This window comes from Telmatherina bonti (assembly GCF_933228915.1).
Source record: "Telmatherina bonti genome assembly, chromosome: 13".
NCBI classification, from domain to species: Eukaryota; Metazoa; Chordata; class Actinopteri; order Atheriniformes; family Telmatherinidae; genus Telmatherina; species Telmatherina bonti.
The window spans coordinates 35497769-35522060 of NC_136611.1; the positions used below are offsets into that span (position 1 = coordinate 35497769).

The following is a 24292-nucleotide window of genomic DNA, read 5'->3' on the forward strand; positions in this document are numbered from 1 at the left end:
AAAGTGATGGAGATTTAAACCACTTCTCTCGACTGTCGTCATGGATAATGTGAGATCGCTAGCTAACAAAACAGACGAGCTGGAGATGCTAACAAGGTCTCAGAAAGAATACAGAGTGCAGTATTATGTGCTTCACCGAGACATGGCTGCATGAACACATCCCTGACTGTAATGTGTCTGTACCGGGCTTTAAAACGGTCCGTGCAGACCGCAGTAGACAACACAGCAGAAAGCTAAAGGGTGGTGGAATTGCAGTGCTGGTTAACCAGCGTTGGTGTCATCCTGGACATGTTACTGTCAAGGAGAAGATATGCACAAGGGACATGGAACTGTTAGCTGTGAGCTTCCGTCCATATTATTTACCCAGAGAGTTTACCTGTGTTATTCTGGTAGCGGTTTATATAATACCTGGTACCGCACCAGACACAGCCTGTGACGCCATCAGCTCCGTCGTTGCTCGGCTACAAACACAGCATCCAAACTCATTCATGGCGATCTCCGGAGACTTCAACAACGTCTCCCTCTCTGCAACTCTACCAACATTCCAGCAGTTTGTCAGCTGCTCCACCAGAGAAAATAAGATGTTGGACTTATTTTATGCAAATATGAATAATGGATACAGTTGTTCTGTCCTGCCTCCTTTAGGAAGATCTGACCATAATCTGGTTCTTCTCACCTCCACCTACAAGCCCATCGTTCAGCAGCAACCAGTCATCACAAAGACTATCAAAATCTGGTCTGCTGAAGCTGAAGATGCTCTTAGAGGAGGCTTTGAGGCTACAGACTGGAACGTCCTCTATGAACCTCATGGAGACGACATCAACGCCATGACCGAATGTGTGACAGATTACATAAACTTCTGTGTGGACAGCATCGTCCCAACAAGAACAGTGAGGTGCTTCCCCAATAACAAACCCTGGATCACCAGTGACCTGAAAAAGCTGCTGAACATCAAAAAGAAAGCCTTCAGGGATGGAGACAGGGAGTTATTGAGGGCAACACAAAACAACTTAAAACCCAAACTAAGAAGTGCAAGGAGGACTACAGGAAGAAGTTAGAAAGTCAGCTCCAGCAGAATAACCTGAGGGATGTGTGGTCTGGAATGAAGAAGATCCCCGGCTTCAAGTTAAAGGGGGACCAGCCTGATGGAGGTCTGGACAGAGCTAATGAGCTGAACATATTCTTCAGCAGGTTCAGTTCACCTCCTACCTCCAGCCCAACAGACCACACACCCTCCATAAGCCCACTGCTTTCCTGTCACGCCTCCAATCTGTCACCCTGCAGCTCAGTCATAGACCAGAACACAGCTTCATCTCCCTCCACATCAGGACATCCTGAGACCTCCACCTTGTTTGTCTCCTGCAATCAGGTTAAGAAGCAACTTGAGAAACTGAACCAGAACAAGGCTGCAGGTCCAGATGGTGTCAGTCCCAGAGTTCTCAAGACCTGCTCAGAACAACTATGTCCGATTCTGCAGCACCTTTTCAACACCAGTCTGAGACAAAATAGAGTCCCAGTGCTGTGGAAAACCTCCTGCCTTGTTCCAGTGCCTAAAAAACACAACCAGCTGAACCAAGTGACTACAGACCAGTTGCCCTGACTTCTCACATCATGAAAGTCCTGGAGAGACTCTTACTGGCTCACCTCAACAAGCAAGTAAACACCTTTCAGGACCCATTCCAGTTTGCATATCGTAATGGACTTGGGGTTGAAGATGCCATCATATACCTGCTCCAGAGAGCACACTCTCATCTGGACCATTCAGGCAGCACTCTGAGGGTCATGTTCTTTCATTTCTCAGTGCTTTTAATACCATTCAGCCTGCTTTGTTATGTGAGAAGCTCCATAAATTCCAGGTGGATACCTCCACAACCACCTGGATCTATGACTACCTCACAAACAGACCCCAGTTTGTGAGACTGAAAGGTTGTGTGTCTGAGATGGAGGTCAGCAGCACTGGTGCACCACAAGGAACTGTACTCTGGCCATTCCTCTTCACTCTGTACACCTCAGACTTCCAGTACAACTCTGAGTCCTGTCATCTGCAGAAATACTCTGATGACTCTGCAGTTGTGGGGTGTATCAGGGATGGACAAGAAGCAGAGTACAGAGAACTGGTCAGTCAGTTTGTTAAATGGTGCGGTGACAATCATCTCATATTAAATAGCAGCAAAACAAAAGAGATGATTGTTGACTTCAGGAGGAAGAAGAATAAACAAAGCACTGTTTCCATCCTGGGAGAGGAGGTGGAGGTGGTGGAGGAATACAAGTATCTTGGAGTTCAGCTGGACAACAAACTGGACTGGAAATGCAACACTGACTACATCTACAAGAAAGGTCAGAGCAGACTGTACTTCTTAAGGAAGCTGAGATGGTTTAACGTCTGCACCAAGATGTTGCATATCTTCTATAAGTCTGTTGTGGAGAGTGCAGTCAGCTTTGCAGCATCTGCTGGGGTAGTAGCATCAGAACCAGAGACTTGAAGAGAATCAACAAACTGATCCAGAAAGCTGCTTCTGTGCTTGGAGTAACTCTGGAGCTGATTGTCCAAAGAAGAATGCTGCACAAGCTGATGATGATGGAGGATTCTTCACACCCTCTCCACAACACAGTGATGAAACAACAAAGTGTGTTCAGTGAGAGGCTTCTTCAGGTCCGATGCAAGACTGAAAGATACAGAAGATCATTCCTGCCAGCAGCCATCAGCCTCCGGAACAAGACATCCTCTAGTTAATTATATACCACAATACTGAATTTCCCTTTGGGGATTAATAAAGTATTTGTCATTTTCCTTTCATGTAAAACTGGATCGGAACCAGGTTTAGGTTCCATGTAAAACAGGATTGGATCTGGATTCTGTCTGAACAGGAGAGTTTGAGTTTCCAGCGGCTGGAAAATAAAGTTTCACCAGGTTCTGATCCAGATTTATTTAATATTTTTAGGTTTCAGGAAAACAAACGGAACCATAAAGTTCTGGGTCCAACAGAAAAACATCAAATTTAAATCCTGTAAAGGTTTCTGAAAAAAAGTTCAGTCCGTTCTGATGTGTTCCACTTAAACCAGTCTGGTCCCAGTTCACATAAGTCTACAGATCCTCGACTGTCCGTCGCTGTCCTGAAGACCCGTCTTATCCCGGATCAGCACGGCCTGGTTCCCGTAGCTGGTGTACCAGGCAGACTGGCTCCGGTTCAGGTAGGTGGAGGGCGGCGCCGCCTGCAGCTGTTGCTGCTGCCAGACCAGCAGGGACGTGTCCCGGTACCGGAGTGGGACGTACGACTCCGACATGGCCTTCGCTGCCAGGGGGGGTCGCGCCGGACCGGGTTCTTCTACAAAAGCCGGCTCAGACATGTTGAAGGGGTTGGTGCTATGCGGACCGCCACGGTCCGGACCAGCTTCGGTTCAGGTTCAGCTTAGGTTCAGGTCCAGTTTATGTCCTGGACCGGCTTCGGTTCCGGTCTAGTCTAGGTTCAGGTCCAGTTTGGGTTCAGGACCAGTTTAGGATGGGGTCCAGCTTCGGTTCAGGTCCAGTTTAGGTTCAGGACCAGCTTCAGTTCTGGTCCAGTTTAGGTTCAGGACCGGCTTCGGTTCAGGTCCAGTTTAGGTTCAGGACCAGCTTCGGTTCAGGTCCAGTTTAGGTTCAGGACCAGCTTCGGTTCAGGTCCAGTACCGGCTTCGGTTCTGGTCCAGCCCAGTCATGACCTGACGAAGAACCAGAAGAAGAAGCTGAGCGGGATTCTGTTAAACCCGAACCAGGATTTCAGCCTCGCGAGCAGAATCTGAACCATAACCTTTCCTCAGTATGTCCCTCCCGGCTGCCGTACCGTGATACCCCCCGTTTGAAGCTAGCACCTAATCCCCTGTTCGCCTGTCGACTCGCACGTGAAACACGTCATAACTCAAGGTTTACCACGGCGATGACGTCATCACCACCCAGCGATGACCTACAGTTACAAAACAGTGACGTTCTTCCTCCTTCGGCGCGAGATCAGCGTCCGTTAGCATCCCTAGCTGCCGATGAGCGTCTCACATGCAGCTGTTACCAGTAGCAACGGTCCGCCAACAGTCCGTTCCGGGTAGGAACAAAGATCCCGCAGTTTATGTGTGTGTGTATATATATATATATATATATATATATATATATATATATATATATATATATATATATATATATATATATATATATATATATATATATATATATATATATATATGTGTATATGTATATATCCAGAAGTTGGCTTCTACGTTTGTTTGGATGTTATTTTAAAGTTCTGATAAAAAATCTTTAGCTGTTTTTTGTTCTTTAATCCTTGTTTGCCGTTTTGTTCTTTTAAAAAAAAAAAAAAAATTATCAGCTGTTTTGTTGTTTTTTTAAAGTGCTTTAAATGCAGAAAAAATAAAATGGAATGTAGTTGACGGTGTGGCCACCAGGGGACGCATGTCTGCACAGACTGGAGGGGATTTCTGTAGTTTCTTAAGGAGGCAGGTGGTGCAGAGAAGACAAACTGCTAGAAATTTAAAGTAAGGAGGCTGAGCAAGGCATAAGAGTAAAGAGGAGGTGTAAGAAAAAGCAAGGAGGAAGAAGAGAGGAGGAAGACAGGAGCTCACACAGCTGGTTAGTTCTGCATTACATGTTGCAACAGAGTGTTAGACAGGAAACACACATGACACATTCAGCAACTCTGCATCACGCTGATACCACAGAGGAGGAGAGACAAGAGGAGGCGAAGCTCAGCCGGAACCGAGGAGACGCTGAGACCTGAACTGGGTCCGGTCCAAGCTACAGAGAGGAGAAAGGAGGTGACAAGAGAGAGGAGGAGGTGGGAGGAGAACGAAGGAGGAAACAAAGAGGAAGTTCAAGTTGAAGCTGTACTAGAAGACGGGAAGAGGAAGAGGACGATAAGAAGGAGAGACGAGGACACGGTGCAAGGGAGGAAGGTGGAGAGGAAGAGGAGTGGAGGAGGTGTGGAGGCATCATGGAGGAGGACGTCAGGAAGCAGGGGATGCTCTTCCTCCAGCAGCAGCGCTTCGGAAAGGTAAAAAACCCAACTTAACGTCAAACTGCCAGTGTGCACGTCCTGAGCTCAGCTGTGTGTGTGTGTGTGTGTGCAGAAGTGGAAACGGGTGTGGTGCGTCCTGTACAGGGAGAGCTCCTGCTCCATCTCCAGGATGGAGTTCTTCGAGTGTAAAGATGGAGGCAATGTGGAGAAAAACGACAAGACGCTGCGCAAACAACAGGAGCACAAAAAGGTACCCGCAAGCTCCTCTTATCTGTTCCCATAGCGACAGCAAGCTCATCACATCCGTTTCCATAGCGACAGCAAGCTCATCACATCCGTTTCCATAGGGACAACGTTTAGTTACCGAGTGATGCCGTTTGTCTCCCAGGTGATCCGTCTGTCCGACTGCATCCGGGTGTCGGAGGTGGATATGGACGGCTGTCCCAAAGACACGGGGTCCTTCCTGGTGGAGACCACCGAGAAGATCTACGTGTTCGCCTCCGACAGAAACCAGCTGGACGACTGGACACACAAACTGTGTGAGATCGCCTTCCCCGTAGGAACACGCACACACACACACACACACACACACACACACACACACACACACACACACACACACACACACACACACACACACACACACTTATACATGTACACACACACACACACACACACACACATGTTCACACACTGTGTTATGGATTATTACCTGAAGGGAATCTAAACGTCAGACTCGTGCGTTAACATGATGCATCAGTTTGGGAGAGAAGATTCAGGTTCAGACCAGGAGCTTCGTCTCAGACCCTACGGGTCTAAGTCCAGTTAGAAAACCAACCAGTTCAGCTTGCTGGGAAGAAGACGACATCATGATGCTTTCTGCTCTTCTGTTCATTTAAACACAAAAGTTTCACTCAGATTTTTAAATAACTATTCAATGTTATTTTAGATAAATCGCAGTGCAGATGTCGTCCTTTCCCTCAGACAAAAACATTTTCATCCATTTCATTCAGTCCGGAACAAGTCACAGTCCAGACTGATGTCATCTTCCTAAAGCAGACACAGTAAAAGACTGATCACACACTAGATCCGTTCCCTCCACAACATCTATCTAATGTTTAGTTTTATTAACAAATCAGGCTATTTCCTGGTTAAAAGCACCTGTCAGACTCACCTGGACGATCTGATGAATCCTGCAGGTGGAGTCTGCGCTAAGACTGTAGAAGGTCCAGTAGGATATGGACCAGTCTGCAGGATGTGGTCCTGATGCGTTCAGGGACCAGAACTCAGGATGTTGTCCTGATGCGTTCATGGACCAGACTGCAGGATGTTGTCCTGATGCGTTCATGGACCAGACTGCAGGATGTTGGTACTGATGCGTTCATGGACCAGACTGCAGGATGTTGTCCTGATGCGTTCATGGACCAGACTGCAGGATGTTGGTACTGATGCGTTCATGGACCAGACTGCAGGATGTTGTCCTGATGCATTCATGGACCAGACTGCAGGATGTTGTCCTGATGCGTTCATGGACCAGACTGCAGGATGTTGTCCTGATGCGTTCATGGACCAGACTGCAGGATGTTGGTACTGATGCGTTCATGGACCAGACTGCAGGATGTTGTCCTGATGCATTCATGGACCAGACTGCAGGATGTTGTCCTGATGCGTTCATGGACCAGACTGAAGGATGTTGTCCTGATGCGTTTATGGACCAGACTGCAGGATGTTGGTCCTGATGCGTTCATGGACCAGACTGAAGGATGTTGTCCTGATGCGTTCAGGGACCAGAACTCAGGATGTTGTCCTGATGCGTTCATGGACCAGACTGCAGGATGTTGTCCTGATGCGTTCATGGACCAGACTGCAGGATGTTGGTACTGATGCGTTCATGGACCAGACTGCAGGATGTTGTCCTGATGCGTTCATGGACCAGACTGCAGGATGTTGTCCTGATGCGTTCATGGACCACAATGCAGGATGTTGTCCTGATGCGTTCATGGACCACAATGCAGGATGTTGTCCTGATGCGTTCATGGACCAGACTGCAGGATGTTGTCCTGATGCGTTCATGGACCAGACTGCAGGATGTTGGTACTGATGCGTTCATGGACCAGACTGCAGGATGTTGTCCTGATGCGTTCATGGACCAGACTGCAGGATGTTGGTACTGATGCGTTCATGGACCAGACTGCAGGATGTTGTCCTGATGCGTTCATGGACCAGACTGCAGGATGTTGTCCTGATGCGTTCATGGACCAGACTGCAGGATATTGTCCTGATGCGTTCATGGACCAGACTGCAGGATGTGGTCCCGATGCATTCATGGACCACAATGCAGGATGTTGTCCTGATGCGTTCATGGACCAGACTGCAGGATGTTGTCCTGATGCGTTCATGGACCAGACTGCAGGATGTTGTCCTGATGCGTTCATGGACCAGACTGCAGGATGTTGTCCTGATGCGTTCATGGACCAGACTGAAGGATGTTGTCCTGATGCGTTCATGGACCAGACTGCGGGATGTTGTCCTGACGGTTTTAAGGAGTTCTGTTAGCAGAAATGATGAAATGTGAGGAATGGCAGCTTCTTCTTTCGGGTCCGGGGACGTTCAAACTGAACTGGAGTAAGGATTCTTATAACAATTCTACAACCTTTTAGGTGTGTCCTTAAACGCCTCGCAGTTTATGTTCGTCATGCAGAAGATTAATCTGCTCAGTTTCCCCTCACCCTTAACCTTAACCTCACCCTTAACCTGCCTATAAGTCAGACACATAGTTGTACACTTATTTATACTCCTGGATGGTGTACTGGTTCATACTGGTCTATACTGGTTTATACTGGTCTATGCTGGTTTATACTGGTTTGTATTGTAAATGATATTTGAATTTTGTTTTGATTTTCATTTTCATTGCTGCACCACTAAACTGGCAGCAGAGTCGTTGTGTTGTTACATGTTGAAGCTGAACATGTCGGGTATCTGTCGTTTGGAGATTTTCTTATCTAAGGTCGGAAGTAGACTAACCTACTAGTTACTCACCAAGTGACTAGTTACCCACCAAACAACGTCTTACTGATCAAACCACTAGTTAGTGAGAAAGCTGTTGGAGCAGCATGTTGCTTCCAGTTTGCTCCAACCTGTGTCTGAGAAACCTGGAGGGATAATTCAGGAGGCAGACAGACAGACATGGCCGTCCAAGCTGTTAAATGTAGCGTTGTTGCAGACAGAAGGACGTGGACAGACACCTGACAGTCCTGAGTCATAACTCCTCTTCTTTCAGGAAGTGGAAGTTTTTCTTACAGGAAACACAAACAACCAATCATGCGGCAATATTTATGAAGACAGAAAAAGTCAAAGTTTTCAGATTTAAGCAGAAAGAGTTCAGCGGCGTTAGCAGAAAGCGTGGAGTCAGCTTCCATCTGGACACTTCTCTGCGCAAAACGGAAGTGAACAGTGTAAAAAGGGTTAAATTTAGATGTGTTTGACTGTGGTTTCAGGGTTTTAGAAGGCACTTGCAGCTAGTAAATCTGAAGGTTATATAAGATACAGTAAATGAAGAAGGTTTGCACGTATCTGGGAGGACAGGCTGTCACGGGGGTGTTGCCTTTAACTCACACGAGGAACAGGGTTTTCATTGTTTCACTAAACTGGAACAGATTTCCACAACTTTTTTTTTAAAAAAAAACAACTTTTTGTCACAACTTCCTCACAATCGTTAAAGTGAAAGCCAATTTATTTATAGAGCAGTTTAAAAAGCAACCCAACATGCTGAACTTGGATAAACCAACAGGTCACTGGAGCAGGACAGAACCGCTCTAGACCTGCAGGATTCACCAGTATCACCACCAGTTTGCTTCCTAATTATTTCTCCTAACAAATAAATATCTCCAACTCTGTGCAGGTACAACTGCTAATGTTTTGGACATCTTGGAACTTTATCTTAGCATTAAGCTACATAGCAGTGCTAATTTAGTTTAATGCTAGCACTAGATTAGCTTTAAGCTAATGTGGGGAAACCATGTTATATATAGTTTTCTGTGGGCATATTTAGGGACAACACATCAACTCACTTCATCACGTTTTTTACATTGGACTGAAAATAAACTTGAAAGAAGCTCAAAGATTAGCTTTGCACTGATTAAGCTAGCACTATATGATCCAGTTTCATTTAAACAGGAGCCTAGCAAGAATGCTAGTTGGTTTTAAAGTCGCTGCAGCATGACAGCATGGAGAAATATATCCTGTAAATAAAGTAGAACAGGCAGGTAAAAGAGGGGGCGTGGAGCCTTAACTTACTGTAGATGTGAGAATGTTTCACTATGGAACAGTAACTTTAACAACCCAGTACAGGTGATCCACTTGAGGCTACACAGGTGCACTTCTGGGCCTGTCACGTTTCACCGGGGGCCCCGTTCCTTGAACATGCCCTCGCTGGTCAGTAAATAAAGCATTGTGTTTCTGGAAGAGGAGCCATGTTGGGGTGTTGTTTTGACTTTACATGTGAAAGCTGAGGGTCCGACAGACAGAAGCACTGTAGACAGAATAATATTACTGCTAGAGTCACAGATGCTCAGGGTTCAAACTAACAGGTGATCAGCACATTTATTAATCAGTGCAGCTCCATCAGGTTGGGTCTACATCATACTGACGTACTGTATAACCAGGTTGTCTCGACCTATCCATGCAGGTCTGAACAGACAGATCAACCACATGTGGATTTGTTGGAGGGAAGAATCTGGGATGAGAAGTGTTTGGAAGGATTTCCATGTTGGAGCAGCCTGACATTCTGTTGAGGTTCTGAGCTTGTTGATCAGCAAATAGCAGTGAAATGATCACAGATTTAATAATTTGGGTTGGGTTTTTTTCTCATCTGTTTTGTGAAAGAATGGCATATTGACTGATGTCTTAACTTGGAGGAAAAATGGATTGCCAATAAAGTTAAGATAAATATTTGGGAAAATTATGCTATTTTCCATTGAACTGGTGCAAAATCACATAGAAACGTGTTTAAAGATTTATTTCATCAGTGGATGTTGTCAGCATTTGTTTTCTGTGCATGTGGAGTGCAATTTTATTTTAGCCTTTGAGACTTTGGCTCCCCGGCTGTGACTGAAGGGTAACGCTGGGATCAATCACAACCTCTCTTTATATACAGTCTATGATCACAACACATTACAGGATATTAATAGCTGCTTCTTTGATCCAACCCAACGTCTAATCAGAATATGCTTATCTAGTCTCCATGGAAACGTTTCACCTGGAATAATTTTCTCTTGAATTTGAAGGAACAACATATGGATGGATGGATGGATGAATGGATGGATGGATAGATGGATGGGTGGGTGGATGGATGGATGGATGGATGGATGGATAGATGGATGGATGGATGGATGAATGGATGGATGGATAGATGGGTGGGTGGATGGATGGATGGATGGATAGATGGATGGATGGATGAATGGATGGATGGATGGATGGATAGATGGATGGATGGGTGGGTGGATGGATGGATGGATGGATGAATGGATGGATGGATAGATGGATGGATGGGTGGATGGATGGGTGATGGATGGATCAAATCAAATCAAATCAAACTTTATTTCTTGAGCACTTTTCATGCCTCAGGCAACACAAAGTGCTTTACAGGATAAAATGAAGTCATAAGGATTAAAACAAACAGTGGATAAAAAGGCATTTAAAAATAATCGTCACAAGCTCTTTCCACACACTCACACACACACACACAAGGACAAAGAGCAAAGAACCCCCCCACACCCACATTCCCTGAAAAACATCATTCCCTGAATACTGTCTCTTTAACTGAATTCTGGTTAATAAAACAACTAAAAACATTCAGTAAGTGATAAAAATTCTGACTTGATGCTGATGTGAGGAGACAATACCTCGGGATCCATCCACACCAGGAGCCAGTCCCCTGCATGCTCATAGGGGCCGTTGCCATGGCAACCGCACAACTCCCAGGCAGCAACGGGGCCACCCCACAGCCGTGAAGCTGCAGTGCTGGACCCCGCGCCACCCAAACAGCAGCGGTCGCCATGACAACAGCCCCCAGACCAAACAGGCAGGGCCCCCAGCGTGCTGGATCCCCATAAGGAAAACGCTGGAGTTAAAACCAGAAGATGAATAACCTTAAGAAGCAGTAAGAAATAAGAGCAACAATAAAAGAAAATATACATATATATATAGAAGGACTTTACAATAATGTATTAAAAATAAGAAATCTAATAAAACAATTAAAAAATAAATAAATAAATAAATGAAGTAAATTAAGATAAGTAAATAAAATAAAATAATGCTAAGCTAAAAAGGTGTGTCTTGAGCCTCTTCTTAAAAACATCAACAGTCTCCGCGGCCCTGAGGCTCTCTGGCAGGCTGTTCCACAGTCCAGGACCATAACAGTGGAAAGAGGTCTCACCGTATGTCTTAGTTCTGACTTTAGGAACCACTAAAAGGCCGGTACCAGAGGACCTCAGGGTCCGCGAAGGCTCATAATTAAAAAGAACGTCAGATAAATAAGAAGGCCCAAGACCATTAAGGCATTTATAAACAAGTAAAAGAGTCTTAAAATCAATCCTGAAGCGCACAGGAAGCCAATGCAGCGATTTTAAAACTGGTGTAACGTGTTCCCGCCCTCTGGTCCTCGTCAGAACTCGTGCCGCTGAATTCTGTAGTAATTGTAGGCTGGAAAGAGACTTTTTAGGAAGACAAGAGAGCAGGACGTTACAGTAATCTAATCTACTGGAAATAAAAGCATCAGCACCTCTGTGCTGGCAAGAGAGAGAAATGGGCGGACTCTGGCAATATTTTTTAGATGATAAAAACCTGTTTTTGTTACAGTTTTTATGTGTGGAATAAAATCCAGCGCAGAGTCAAGAAGTCAATAAGAACACAGAAATTTCTCACACACTGGGAGGGATTAAAATGTTGCAATTTTGATAAAAGGATCTCTCTCTTGCCTTCAGGACCGATAATTAAAACTTCAGTTTTGTCCTAGTTGAGCTGTAAAAAGTTTGCTGCCATCCATGACTTTATATCTGAAATACAGTTTAAAAGAATATTAAGTGGCTCTAAGTCATCAGGGGACACGGCGATGTAAAGCTGTGTATCATCAGCATAGCTGTGAAAATCAACGCCGTGTCTCCTGATGACGTCCCCAAGTGGTAACATATACAGGTTAAAAAGTAACGGGCCTAAAATTGATCCTTGGGGAACCCCACATTTTATTTCATAGGTTTATGAGGAGCATGTATTCATACTTACAAAAAATTGTCGATCCGAGAGGTAGGAATAAAACCACTTAAGAGCAGTTCCTGAGAGGCCCACCAGATTTCTGAGTCTGTTTAATAAAATCTGATGGTCTACTGTATCGAATGCAGCACTCAGATCCAGTAGAACAAGAACAGAAAGTTTCTGTGAGTCCAGGCTAGATCTAAGGTCAGTAACAATCTTTAAGAGGGCCGTCTCCGTACTGTGGTTAGTCCTAAAACCAGATTGATATTTTTCTGAAATGTTGTGTTTATTCAAAAACTTGTGTAATTGAGTAAAAACAACTTTTTCTATGATTTTACTTAAAAACGGTAAGTTGGATACAGGTCAGTAATTATCAACCATGTTTGGATCTAAGCCACTCTTCTTCAGAAGGGGCCTTACCACCACCGTGTTAAAAGCAGAAGGGAAGACACCGATCTGAAGAGTAGTTTACTATGTCTAAAAGCTCACACTCAAAGAAACCATAAAAAGTTTTTAAAAGCGATGTGGGAATCGGGTCTAAAAGGCAGGATGTTGGATTTAGCTGGGAGAAAACTTGACCAAGCATCTGTGCATCAACCAGAACAAAACTCTGCAGTGTTTCCTCAGATAAAAACAATGCTTCACATCGATTAAAATCAACATTATGCTGAGATAAAAGATTGGATCTAATAGCATTGATCTTACTTCTGAAGTGGTCTGCAAAGTCCTCACATGCAGAGGCTGATGGCTGCATGGAGGACTTGATGCTATCTGTGTTCATTAAAATATCAATGGTTTTAAAAAGAAATTTTTGATTATTTTTGTTATCTGTGATGAGGTTTGAAAAATAGAGTTTTCTTTCCAGTTTGATTTTGTTATTATAAATTTTAAGTTGTTCCTTTAAAATATCCTGATGAATTGTTAGTTTTGTTTTCCTCCATTTCCTCTCTGCTCTCCTGCAGCTTCTCTTTAACTCTTTTATTTCCTCATTTCTCCATGGTGTTCTGAATTTAGTTCTTAATATTTTTGTTTTAACTGGAGCTGCTGAGTTAATTGCCGACTTTAATTTGTTGTTAAAATGGTCGACGATAAAATCACATGATGCAGGAAAAATCTGAGCTGGAGTTCCAGATAAAATATTAATAAAATTTGCAGCCACTTCAGAAGTAATATATCGCCTCCTCACCCGCCTCTGGATGGATGTAATTGGATAGATGGATGAATGGATAGATGGATGGGTGGGTGATGGATGGATGGATGGATGGATGGATGATGGATAAATAGATGGATGGATGGATAGATGGATGGATGGATGGATGATGGATAAATAGATGGATGAATGGATGGATGGATGGATGGATGGATGATGGATAAATAGATGGATGAATGGATAGATGGATGGATGGATGGATGATTGATAAATAGATGGATGAATGGATGGATGGATAAATGGATGGATGGATGGATGGATGATGGATAAATAGATGGATGAATGGATAGATGGATGGATGGATGGATGATGGATAAATAGATGGATGAATGGATAGATGGATGGATGGATGGATGGATGGATGATGGATAAATAGATGGATGAATGGATGGATGGATGGATGGATGGATGGATGGATGATGGATAAATAGATGGATGAATGGATAGATGGATGGATGGATGATGGATAAATAGATGGATGAATGGATAGATGGATGGATGGATGGATGGATGGATGATGGATAAATAGATGGATGAATGGATGGATGGATGGATGGATGGATGATGGATAAATAGATGGATGAATGGATGGATGGATGGATGGATGATGGATAAATAGATGGATGAATGGATGGATGGATGGATGGATGGATAAATAGATGGATGGATGGATCATTTTGACTTGATTTTAATCAGGATAAATCATCTGTTTGTTTGTTTGTTTTGCCTAAATTCACCTGCTGAGCGTGTTTGCAGATGAGCTGGATGGAGCACGGAGCGAAGCGAGGCAACCTGCAGAGAGGAAACAGGGTGGAGGAGGATGAAGGCATGGAGGACAACTCCCTGTACAGCGGCAGGCAGACAGGTACACCTCCATGTCCACCTTTCTGTCCTTGAACGCATCATCTTGTCCAGAACAGTGTGTGTTGGTCCTGCAGCTGGTAGGAATATTCTGGTGGCTTAGTGACTTCTTGTCTCGCAGTGTGAGAACTTGGAGACGATGTGCAGCAGCTTCTGCTGCCTCGTTGGCTTCATGCAGCAGCTTGTCGGTTCAACCTCAAAGCTTCCTCTGTTCCACCTTTACCCGGAAGACCACTTCCTCCTCTCTGTCTCTTCCCATAATGGCCTGATTTAGCAGCATGTGGTCTGAAAGACGGTTTCTGTGTAGAATTGCTGTGAAATGAGGACTTGATTCATCCTCCACGAGAAGCGGGAACGTTTTTCTTGTTCTCGAGTCCCCAGTAAGAAAATGTGGACGTAGTTGAAGACCGTTCTGGACACATCGAGCTGGCAGAACTTTCTTTCTGAGGGGCTCTGAGCAGGGTTGTGTCATTGGTCGGACGTTTGAGGAGGATGTTTGCTGATGCAGAGCAGATAGTTTCAGTAAAACAGCTGATCCAGGTGGTGAGAACTTTTACAACACGCGGCATTTAGTGTCCCACGTAAAGCTGAGAGTCGTCAGCAGACCTATGCTGGATCTGATGCACCGTAATGCATTTTCAACTGTCTGGTACATTAAAGGTACTACATAGAGATGCTGAACAACAAGGGTCCCAACATGGCGCCTTGAGTCACTTCGCATGTCGACACAGAACAACATGAGGCCCAGTAGTTTTATAGTAGTAGTAGTGTTATCGAACAAGTATTATAGTAGTAGTAGTATTACAGTAGTAGTATTATAGAACTAGTATTACAGTAGTAGTATTACAGTAGTAGTATTATATAACTAGTATTACAGTAGTAGTATTACAGTAGTAGTATTATAGAACTAGTATTACAGTAGTAGTATTACAGTAGTTGTACTTTAGTCGAAGCATCCAGATGTTTAGAAGGTAGAAACTGTTGGGGGTCCAGCTGCAGGACCACCCCAGTAACCATCCTCTGTTCTTCTAAAGTTACCAGTAGGTGCTTTATTTTTCTGAATATGAAAGTTCCACTATACACACACACACACACATACACACACACACACACACACACACACACACACACACACACACACACACACACACACACACTCCCATATGTCTCCATGTGTAACTTCTATGTGCTGCTTTCATTATTGTGCTTCTTCTACATGAAAGTATGGATTTTTTTCTCCAACTTTACGTGGAACTGGAACAAAAACCGATGATGGAAACGGATCTTAGAGCAGCCGAGTTGATCTGGACTGACTGAAGCCGGCTTTGGTTCTGCTGATTCTGGACCTCCTGCCTGGTTTTGCTTCAGACTGCAGGTCTTTTGGACCCGTCTGGCTGAGCGACTCTACATCAGAAAGTAGAAGAGCGTTTTTTGTGACGTGTCTTCACAGTTTCCATTGCGGTTCTGCAGCTCGCAGCGTGGCGTAAACTCACACAGTGTGTGGTTGCGAAGTGGAAACTTCTCAGAGCTGGTTCCTGCTGCGGTCTCCGACCAGTGCAGGGTGTTGCAGCTCTACAGTGACCAGTCGCTGCAGCACCGCTTCAGCACTTATCTTGACGGGACAAACTTCCTGTTTCTAAACAGGAAGTTGTCTGTTTGGGCTGTGGCGAGCAGGCCTCGGCTGCCACTCACACATCAGGATTCAGAGCAACCTGGTTGTTCTGGATGACAGGATTTAGTCCTGTTTGCAGACTGAAGTGGGCGGAGCTTAGTGTTTTATAGACATTTTGTCATCAGTGCCGGTATCCTGATGAGACGGCTGCTGTGACACATAAAGATGGTGGATGTCTCTGATGGAAAGCAGCACAAACATCCAGCAACATGTCAGGCGGAGCAGGCGAAGGAGTGATCGGGCTGAACTCACACACTGCTCATATTTTCTGCCTTCATACTCGATGTGTAAAAGCTGGGCCGGATGTTTGTCGTGGAGGCTCATTCATGAGAAAATAACCACAAACAGCCTCCTTGAATTCCTTTGTTTACTGCATAACTGACAATGTTATCGCAGCAAGTCTGTTACAGAAATACTTTATAGATGTCTCAGTTCTCCATGGCAGTGAGGATATGAAACGCTGTTAGTCTCAGCATCTCGCTTCAGATTCTTAAAAACTAAACAGTTTTCTGTGTCTAAAGTCAAACTAAACGTGGCGTCACCAGCAACATGGCTGTGATGGAACCAGCATGGCCAGTCATGTCACAGGTTTCCTCTCAGAAAGCAGACTGAAGTTTTATAAACACATCCCGTCTTTTAGGTATTTTGGGTCGCTTCAGGAAAAGTAAACAAGTTTCAGACTATAAACAACGTTCAGTGAAAAGTCCTGCAGTGAAAACATTCCTCATGGCGGCAACTGGACGACATTCTACTCCAGCAGCTGCTGTCATTCTGGTGACGGTGAAGTAATGAGGTCAACCAGAGTGGGTTTGTTCTTTATAAAGCTCACAATCTGCACATAAATACAGGTGGTTACACCTGCAGATGAACTACAGCGCTGAACCAAAAGAACATCAAAGAAACCAGCGCTGGGTTGACTAAGGTTCCTTCTCTACACGTCTTCCACCAATTTACACTAGTTTGTTCTGTAAGTCTACTAAAAGCATCTCCACTATCCTGTGAGTGATACTACAGTACAGTCTGAGTAAGTGTACATATAAAGACATAAAACACTGTACAGTATTTAAAAACCTGAGTAAAAACTATTCTGACATATATCAGATGGAGTAACCAAAGAGATCACAGAGTATATATCTCAGTAAATACAAACAGATGTAAAGGTTTAGGTCCGTATGCATCATATTTATCCAGACTCAGTTTCATAGTCGTGCAGATAACGTGGTAAATAGTGGTACGTGGTGTAACACAGCGGTGAGTAGAACAGATACAGTTCAATCGTAACCATGTTAAATAATATCTAACATATTTAATGAAGTATTATGTAACAAAGTGGATAGACAGCCATTTGTCACTGCTGTATTTCCTGGATTTTAAAGGTCTGATCACAGACTGTATATAAAAAGATGGGCGGAGCCTCCGTGACGTCACCCGTAGGTTTCTGAAGAGCTGAATTGAAGCTCGGTGGGCGGTTCCTACCATCGCCATCTTAGCAGCGTCATGCGTGTTGTCTCGCCTGGAAAATACAAATATGGATAAAGAGGTGGAGCTGAGAGGGGGGCTGTGAGCGTCATGGTGGATGATTGTCATCAAGCGAACTCCGAGCTTTCTGTAGCTAAGAGCTAACCGAGCTAACCTGGAGATAACAGGAGCTAACCAGCTAACGGAGGTAAGCAGGATAAAGCTAAGTCACGTTGTTAACCGGCTAAAAACCGCGGTTGTTCTACGTTCTTCTGACTTGAAGCGGGAGATTGGTACCTGTCAATCAAAAGGACACGCCCCTAAATATGATGAACTTCGAGATTAAATTACTTTTAAACGGGCGAGTTAGAAAAAAATTCACCCCCCCCCACAGTTGTCATGAAGGTAAACCTGACCTATTAAACCTGAAATGGATTTTTGAACCAGGCTGTAAACATGTTTATTTTTGTATGAAAGTATGAATTTCTTCATACTTTCACTGTAGACCAGGAGTGTGGACCAGGATTCTGGACCAGAATTGTGGACCAGGACTGCATGATGTATGGAGCTCCGTTGCTGCAGCAGAAACGGTTCTGGTAGAATTGAGGTCAGGAAAAGCAGCTCCTGAACTGTTGTTCCACATCCTGAAGCACCTGCAGATCACAGGACTGCGGTTTCCTCTGAGGTCTGGTTCACTTCTGCAGATGAAAGCATTTCCTCACGTCTCGCTATTTTTCCTTACTTACAGTTATTTAACAGAAAGTTTCTGCTTTACGTTGGATCTTCAGTTCAGTCTGGAGTCCTGCTGGAAGGAAGGAGCGCTAAGCAGGTTAATGTGTTTCCCTCAGTCCACTGGGAGATCTGGGATTGTAGGGACTGGAAGGTACATCCAGGTATCATCTGCATAGAAATGATCCAAGAAGCCCCGAAACTGGATCACCAGACCAGAGAGGTCCAGTACTGAGCTTCCTCAAAGATAATAGATTGTCTCTGGGTTTGATAAAAAAAAAACCCCAAAACAAAACAAACAAAAAAAAAAAACAGGAAAGATTTAATTTTATGTCTGACATGAAAAGCATTTCTCTGTTTCAGCTGGTGATTACACGCATGTGTTTCTGTGTGCATCAGTGCGTGATTTCAGAGTGTGTGTTCGGAAGACGGACGCGTCCGACCGCTGCCGACTGAAGGGGGACGGTGTCCTGCGGGCCGACATGGACGCTCTGCATCTGCTGGACAAGACGGGAGACATCATGTACAGCTGGCCTTACCGGTACCTGAGACGCTTCGGTCGGGACAAGGTGACACACACATATACACACACACACACACACACACACACACACACACACACATGGACACATGTCCAATGTTTCTCAGAACTGAATGGAGGTTGATTGAAAGGCTTCATCATGCTCTATGTGCCACTGGTTGTTGACTTACTGGTCCTACTGGGCTTACAAACCAGCTGCTTCTGGCTGCTCTGAGGGAACAACCTGCCTTACCAGCTGCATAGTCCCTGACTTTGGCTTTAAGTTTCAAAGGTTTTCAAATTGGAGCTGAAAATAAACTAAAGATGCTCATAGATTAGCTTAACTTTGAGTTAGCTAGTGCGACATGATCCCGATTCATTTACACAGGAAGCTAGCAAGGATGCTAGCTGGTTTTAAAGTAGCTAGACCAGGGGTCGGCAACCCAAAATGTTGAAAGAGCCATATTGGACCGAAAAAAAACAAATATGTCTGGAGCCGCAAATAATATAAGCCTAATATAAGCCTTATCATGAAGGCAACACATGCTTTATGTATCTATATTAGCCTACTATCAAAATGACTAAGTTGGCTACAAATACATAATGAGCCTTGATGATAAAATGTTTATTTTCCCCGCTGCACATCCTGTAGAGAACGACGCACCACGTGACTACTCTGTTGTACGATGCTGCCTCATGTTTAACTTTACACCCTTTAATACATTACAATATTAATGAATTATGTTTCGTTGCTTTGATGAAAATGAAGAAATGCAATAAAGAAATTCGATTTTTGATGTCCTTTTTATTTTGAGGATTGGAAAAAACAACAAAATGAAATGTGCATAACGCGCCCCTTATCTGGGCAACAAACAGAGTCCAATAAAACGCAGCCTGCATTTATAAAAAATAAACCAGCAGCCTTTTAAAAAGGTAAAGTATATCAAATCAAATTAATAGTTTGATTTCTGTGCAATGCCAAGCAAGTCAGTGCGAGGGTAAAACGCAGCAGCATCCTCTTCTCTTTAGACACGCAACCAACGCAGCTATCCTCCGACCTGAGCACCATTACCAAGTGTCATTCCACATATATACTGACAAAAATCAGAAATCATTTTATAAAAACATCCACTTTGTTACTCAGTCTGTGTCTATGAAGGATGATGTTCTTCCCCGTTTAATGTGACTTCTGTTTCACTGGTCAGCTTCTCAACATGTAAGATGTAACTTGTGCTGAATTAATGTCCTTGATTTGCTGATCGGTGATGTTGCCGCCATTTTAATGGTCCTTTCCTTCGCTGTCTTAGCAGAGAGGGGCATGTCTCTGATTTTCTGTATGATCTCGGTTTTGTTTCTGAAGTCTGGAAATACGTGTCCTGATATGCTGATGACTGAGTCCTTCATGTAGTCACCATCTGTGAACGGTTTTCTACGCTTTATTATCTCCCGGGTTGCAACAAAACTTGCAGCAGTGGAGTTTGGAGATACAATCCACTTAAATCTATTTTTGCGCTTCTCTAATTTCTCCAGAAGTAATGCAATCGCACTGTTTGTGTCACTCCCAACTGGGTACTGGCTGCAAATGTAGCATGCTTTCCCTGGAAATGTCTTTCCACATGACTCTTTTTGTTATTTGACAACTTCTTGCTACAGAGCAAACATTCAGGCAATCCTTCCGCATTGGCAATGAATGTAAATGATTCAGTCCAAGAAACGTTGAATCCTCTGTTCTCCTCGGTTAATTTTCTCTTTTTCCCTTTGGGATCCATGTCCCATCACACAGCCGCTGGTTTGTTTACAACGCCACCTGCCTCCTCCCGCCCTGCTGACAGGCTACATGTGTCGCAGGCGATGACGCAAATCTTCCTTGACAGAAATTATTAAATTTAATATTTATTCTACACATTTTTACAGCATTGGGAAACGTTAAGAATGTTTGTGTCATGTTTGTCCTCCTACACAACCAGATCAAAACAAAAATATATTTCCCTCCCCCATCTTTTTCCATTTTCAAACATTTTTTAAAAAGCTCCAGGGAGCCACTAGGGCGGCGCTAAAGAGCCGCATGCAGCTCCAGAGCCGCGGGTTGCCGACCTCTGAGCTAGAGCATGAAAATGTGAACAATGTCTGGTTCTGTCAAACCAGACTGCTTATATTCTGAAGAATATAATATTGAATAGAAAGAACATGTTTGGTGTTTTAGAAAAGTTGGTCTGATGAAACTGGTCTGGTTTAACTTCTCTTTAGGCCACCTTCTCCTTTGAGGCGGGCCGCCGATGCGACTCCGGCGAGGGGAGCTTCGAGTTTGACACAAAAGAAGGAAACATCCTGTTCCAGACCGTAGAGGCGGCCATCAACATGCAGAAAATCTCCTTCCCCAGCAGGCAGACCTCTGGGGGGGGACAGGGGAGTCCAGAAGCCTCCCAGAGCCTGAACCTGCCCCCACCACCAGTCAACCCTCCGCTGGCCCATAGCAGGACGCCACCACTTCCTCAACCCCGTGTCCCGCAGCCCCAACCCGTTCAGGTCCGTTTACATTCAGGAACATGGGTACAGGTAGATGTTGGTCTTCCTGGACTCCAGCAGTCTGAATGTTTTCTGCCAGCAGGAAGCTGAAGGAGTATACAGCATGGTGAGTGAGCCTCCTAACCGTCCCATGATTCATCATAAAGACAGTGAGAACTCTGCTCCTTCACAGCAACAGCGCCCCCAGCTGGTAAGAAGCAGATTTATCTATTTTCTGAAACACCTCGTCCATATGATCCAGAGGATGTGTCAAAAACAGTTGCAGGAAGATGTTTAGCATCTTTAGCAGCTGTTAGCATGTGTAAAAAGCAGTTCAAATCAAATCAAACTTTATTTGTATAGCACTTTTCATACAAAGGCATATCAAAGTGCTTAACATAAAAATAAAAAGAGTTTCATACTTAAAAACACACACACACACACATTACCCCCACACACACAACCCAGTATCTGGCTTGACACGGCTGTGAGGAAACAACATCTGGGGAATCCGTCCATGTCAGGAGCCGCCCCAGGAACGACCAACAGAGACGCAGCCACAGGGAACGACCAGACCGGGGTCCACACCACAGCCATATGGTCTGCACTGCAGCCATATGGTCTGCACTGCAGCCATATGGCTGTGCAGGATGATGTTTAGCATCAATAGAAGCTGTTGGCATGTGTAAAAAGTAATTGCAGGATGATGTTTAGCATCTATGTGCTCTACAGGATTTCTGCTTCCATGGTGGTCCAGATGTTTTGTACTGGTTAAGGGCTGGACTGCAGGCAAACCAGTTCTCCTGTTCCACCATGCTGTTGTTATGGAAGCAGGATGTGGTCCAACATGGTCTTGCTTACATCTGCAAGCGACATTGTTCTTGGGGCACATTGTGCTGTCCACAAACAATTCCACATCTTCATCCAGGTTTCCACTCAGAACCTTTTAAATGAGCTTTGGTCCAGAGAAGACGGCGTGTTTCTGGATCCTGTTAACATAGGATGGAGCTTTAACCTGCATGTGTGGATTTCAGGCTGAACTGTGTTCACAGTGGTTTCTGAAATCTTCCTGAGTCAATGCACTGGTTTCCAGAAGGGAATAATGTCTGCTTCCAATGCAGAAGATCACCAGCATCCAGCCTTGTCCCATGCATACAGAGATTCCTTTTAATAATATTTTACATTGTAGATTTTGGATTTTATAGGTCTGAGGAACCTTTTTCTTTATAAATCCACTTTGTTTCAGATTGAGATTCAGAGACTCTGCCTCTCAAAAATGCTCCTTTTATACCCAGTTATGTTAATGACCGGGGACCTGTTAAACCAGTAATCGTTCTTCCATGTGTTTACATGATATTTATATGTTTATCAGATGATAAAATATCCCAGTTTCATCATGGGACATGTTGTTTACCTTCTACTGGGAAGAAAACTTGACATGTTGTTTGTTTATGTGATGTTTAGCATCACATAAACAATTTATCACCCGTGTGATCAATGTGAATGTCAACGACATGATTCTGACCAGTCGTATCCATAACAACCAGCAATGTCATAAAAAGTGAGCATCATTGTGACCTGAGAGTCACTGGGTAGGATGAGACAGACTGGTTGAACTGGGAGATCAATAACTGATCACTTTGTTTTGTTTTCAGACTCATCTGGAGCCTCCAGTGGACAAAATGCTGACTGCTGTGAAGAGCTTGACTCTGGACACCCGCGGACTCCCTGCCCCCCGAAAGAACCAGGTGAAGATGATCTCCAGCTGTCCTCTGCCCAATGCCAGCCCTGAGCCGGCCGTGGGGCCCGGCCCCAACCCGGACCAGATGTACTCCCAGATCACCCTGCCAGGCGCCACTGGTCGCAGTGCCACGAAGGAGAAAAAGAGCGGCACCAGGCCTCTCATCAAAAAGGAGTCAGATTACTCCCTCCCCTTTGACACCATCGCCAACACCCTCATGTCTGACATCCTGAAACCCCATCACGGTCCCGATAGCGAACTAGGCAGCGACCCGCTTTATGACAGCATTGATGAGATGAAGATCAGGAACGTCTCCATCAGCCACGCCAACAGCCTTGGCCCCACCCACAGGAAGATGGAGCACATTTATGACGAGCCGGAGGGTTGTGCTGCCACCACTGGCGCCCCGGGACATGGTCTCGTTACCGCCGTGTACGACGACCCCGAGGAGATGAGAGGAGACGCGTGGAGGATCATGGGGACAGCAGTCGACCCCAAAGGCCACGAGTACCCATATAACCCCTGTGAGGATGACTATGCTGTACCCAAACGAGCCAAGAGGGCCTTCATCAGTACTCAGCTCCCCAGAGAAGAGGAGGAGGAGGAGGAGGCGAAAGGAGAGGAGGAGCTACATGATGATGATGAGGAGACAGAAGAGGAAGATGATTCACCATACAACAATGTGATGTGAAAATAGAAAGCAGCCATGTTTTCATTACATCCACCCCTCCGTTTATCCCTGTTTCATCTTCCTGGAGGATCTGGTCAAGATGTCTATCCAGCTCGTCCATCCCACCCCTCCAACCTCCGGAAACCAGCTTAACGGAGTCAAACTAAACCAACTCAGCAGATATTACTGAAGTCTCTGAACAGGAATGTAATGAAGCCCATCATGGATATTTCAGAGAAACATGGCTAACAGGGGGCTGCTTTGTCCTAAATATGCAGCTGTGCTAACATTAGCTATGAGACATGCTAGTTTAAAGTTGTTTTACACTTGTAAATCTGTTTTAGTTTAATATAAAGATTTATTGCTTCATTAAACCATCACTGTTCTGCTCAGAGATGTTTTTATTGTCTTCTCACACATGTTGACCTGCTAACGTTAGCTCTGTTAGCTTGATCAGAGCTGCTAACACCACATCTACAATGAGCTACGCAACCATCCACAGTAAACTGGCTAGTCAGCTGCAAACTAGCTAGCTAACAATAGTAAGCTAGCCAGCTAACTAAAGTAAACTAGCTAGCTAACAATAGTAAGCTAGCCAGCTAACCAAAGTAAACTTGCTAGCTAACAACAGTAAGCTAGCCAGCTAACCAAAGTAAACTTGCTAGCTAACAACAG

The 24292-nt window shown here is 44.6% G+C and overlaps 1 protein-coding gene across 1 annotated transcript; it reads left to right on the forward strand.

Moving 5' to 3' along the window:
* Positions 1–4908: 4908 nt before the first annotated feature.
* On the forward strand, positions 4909–23828 carry dok2 (docking protein 2). The gene is made up of 8 exons (XM_079251470.1): positions 4909–5036; positions 5113–5250; positions 5389–5556; positions 14218–14326; positions 18581–18750; positions 20949–21227; positions 21310–21417; positions 22862–23828. Exons 1-8 carry the CDS (start codon positions 4977–4979, stop codon positions 23636–23638), a joined length of 1809 nt encoding a protein of 602 aa, XP_079107596.1. The 5' UTR covers positions 4909–4976; the 3' UTR covers positions 23639–23828.
* The last annotated feature ends 464 nt before the right edge of the window (positions 23829–24292 follow it).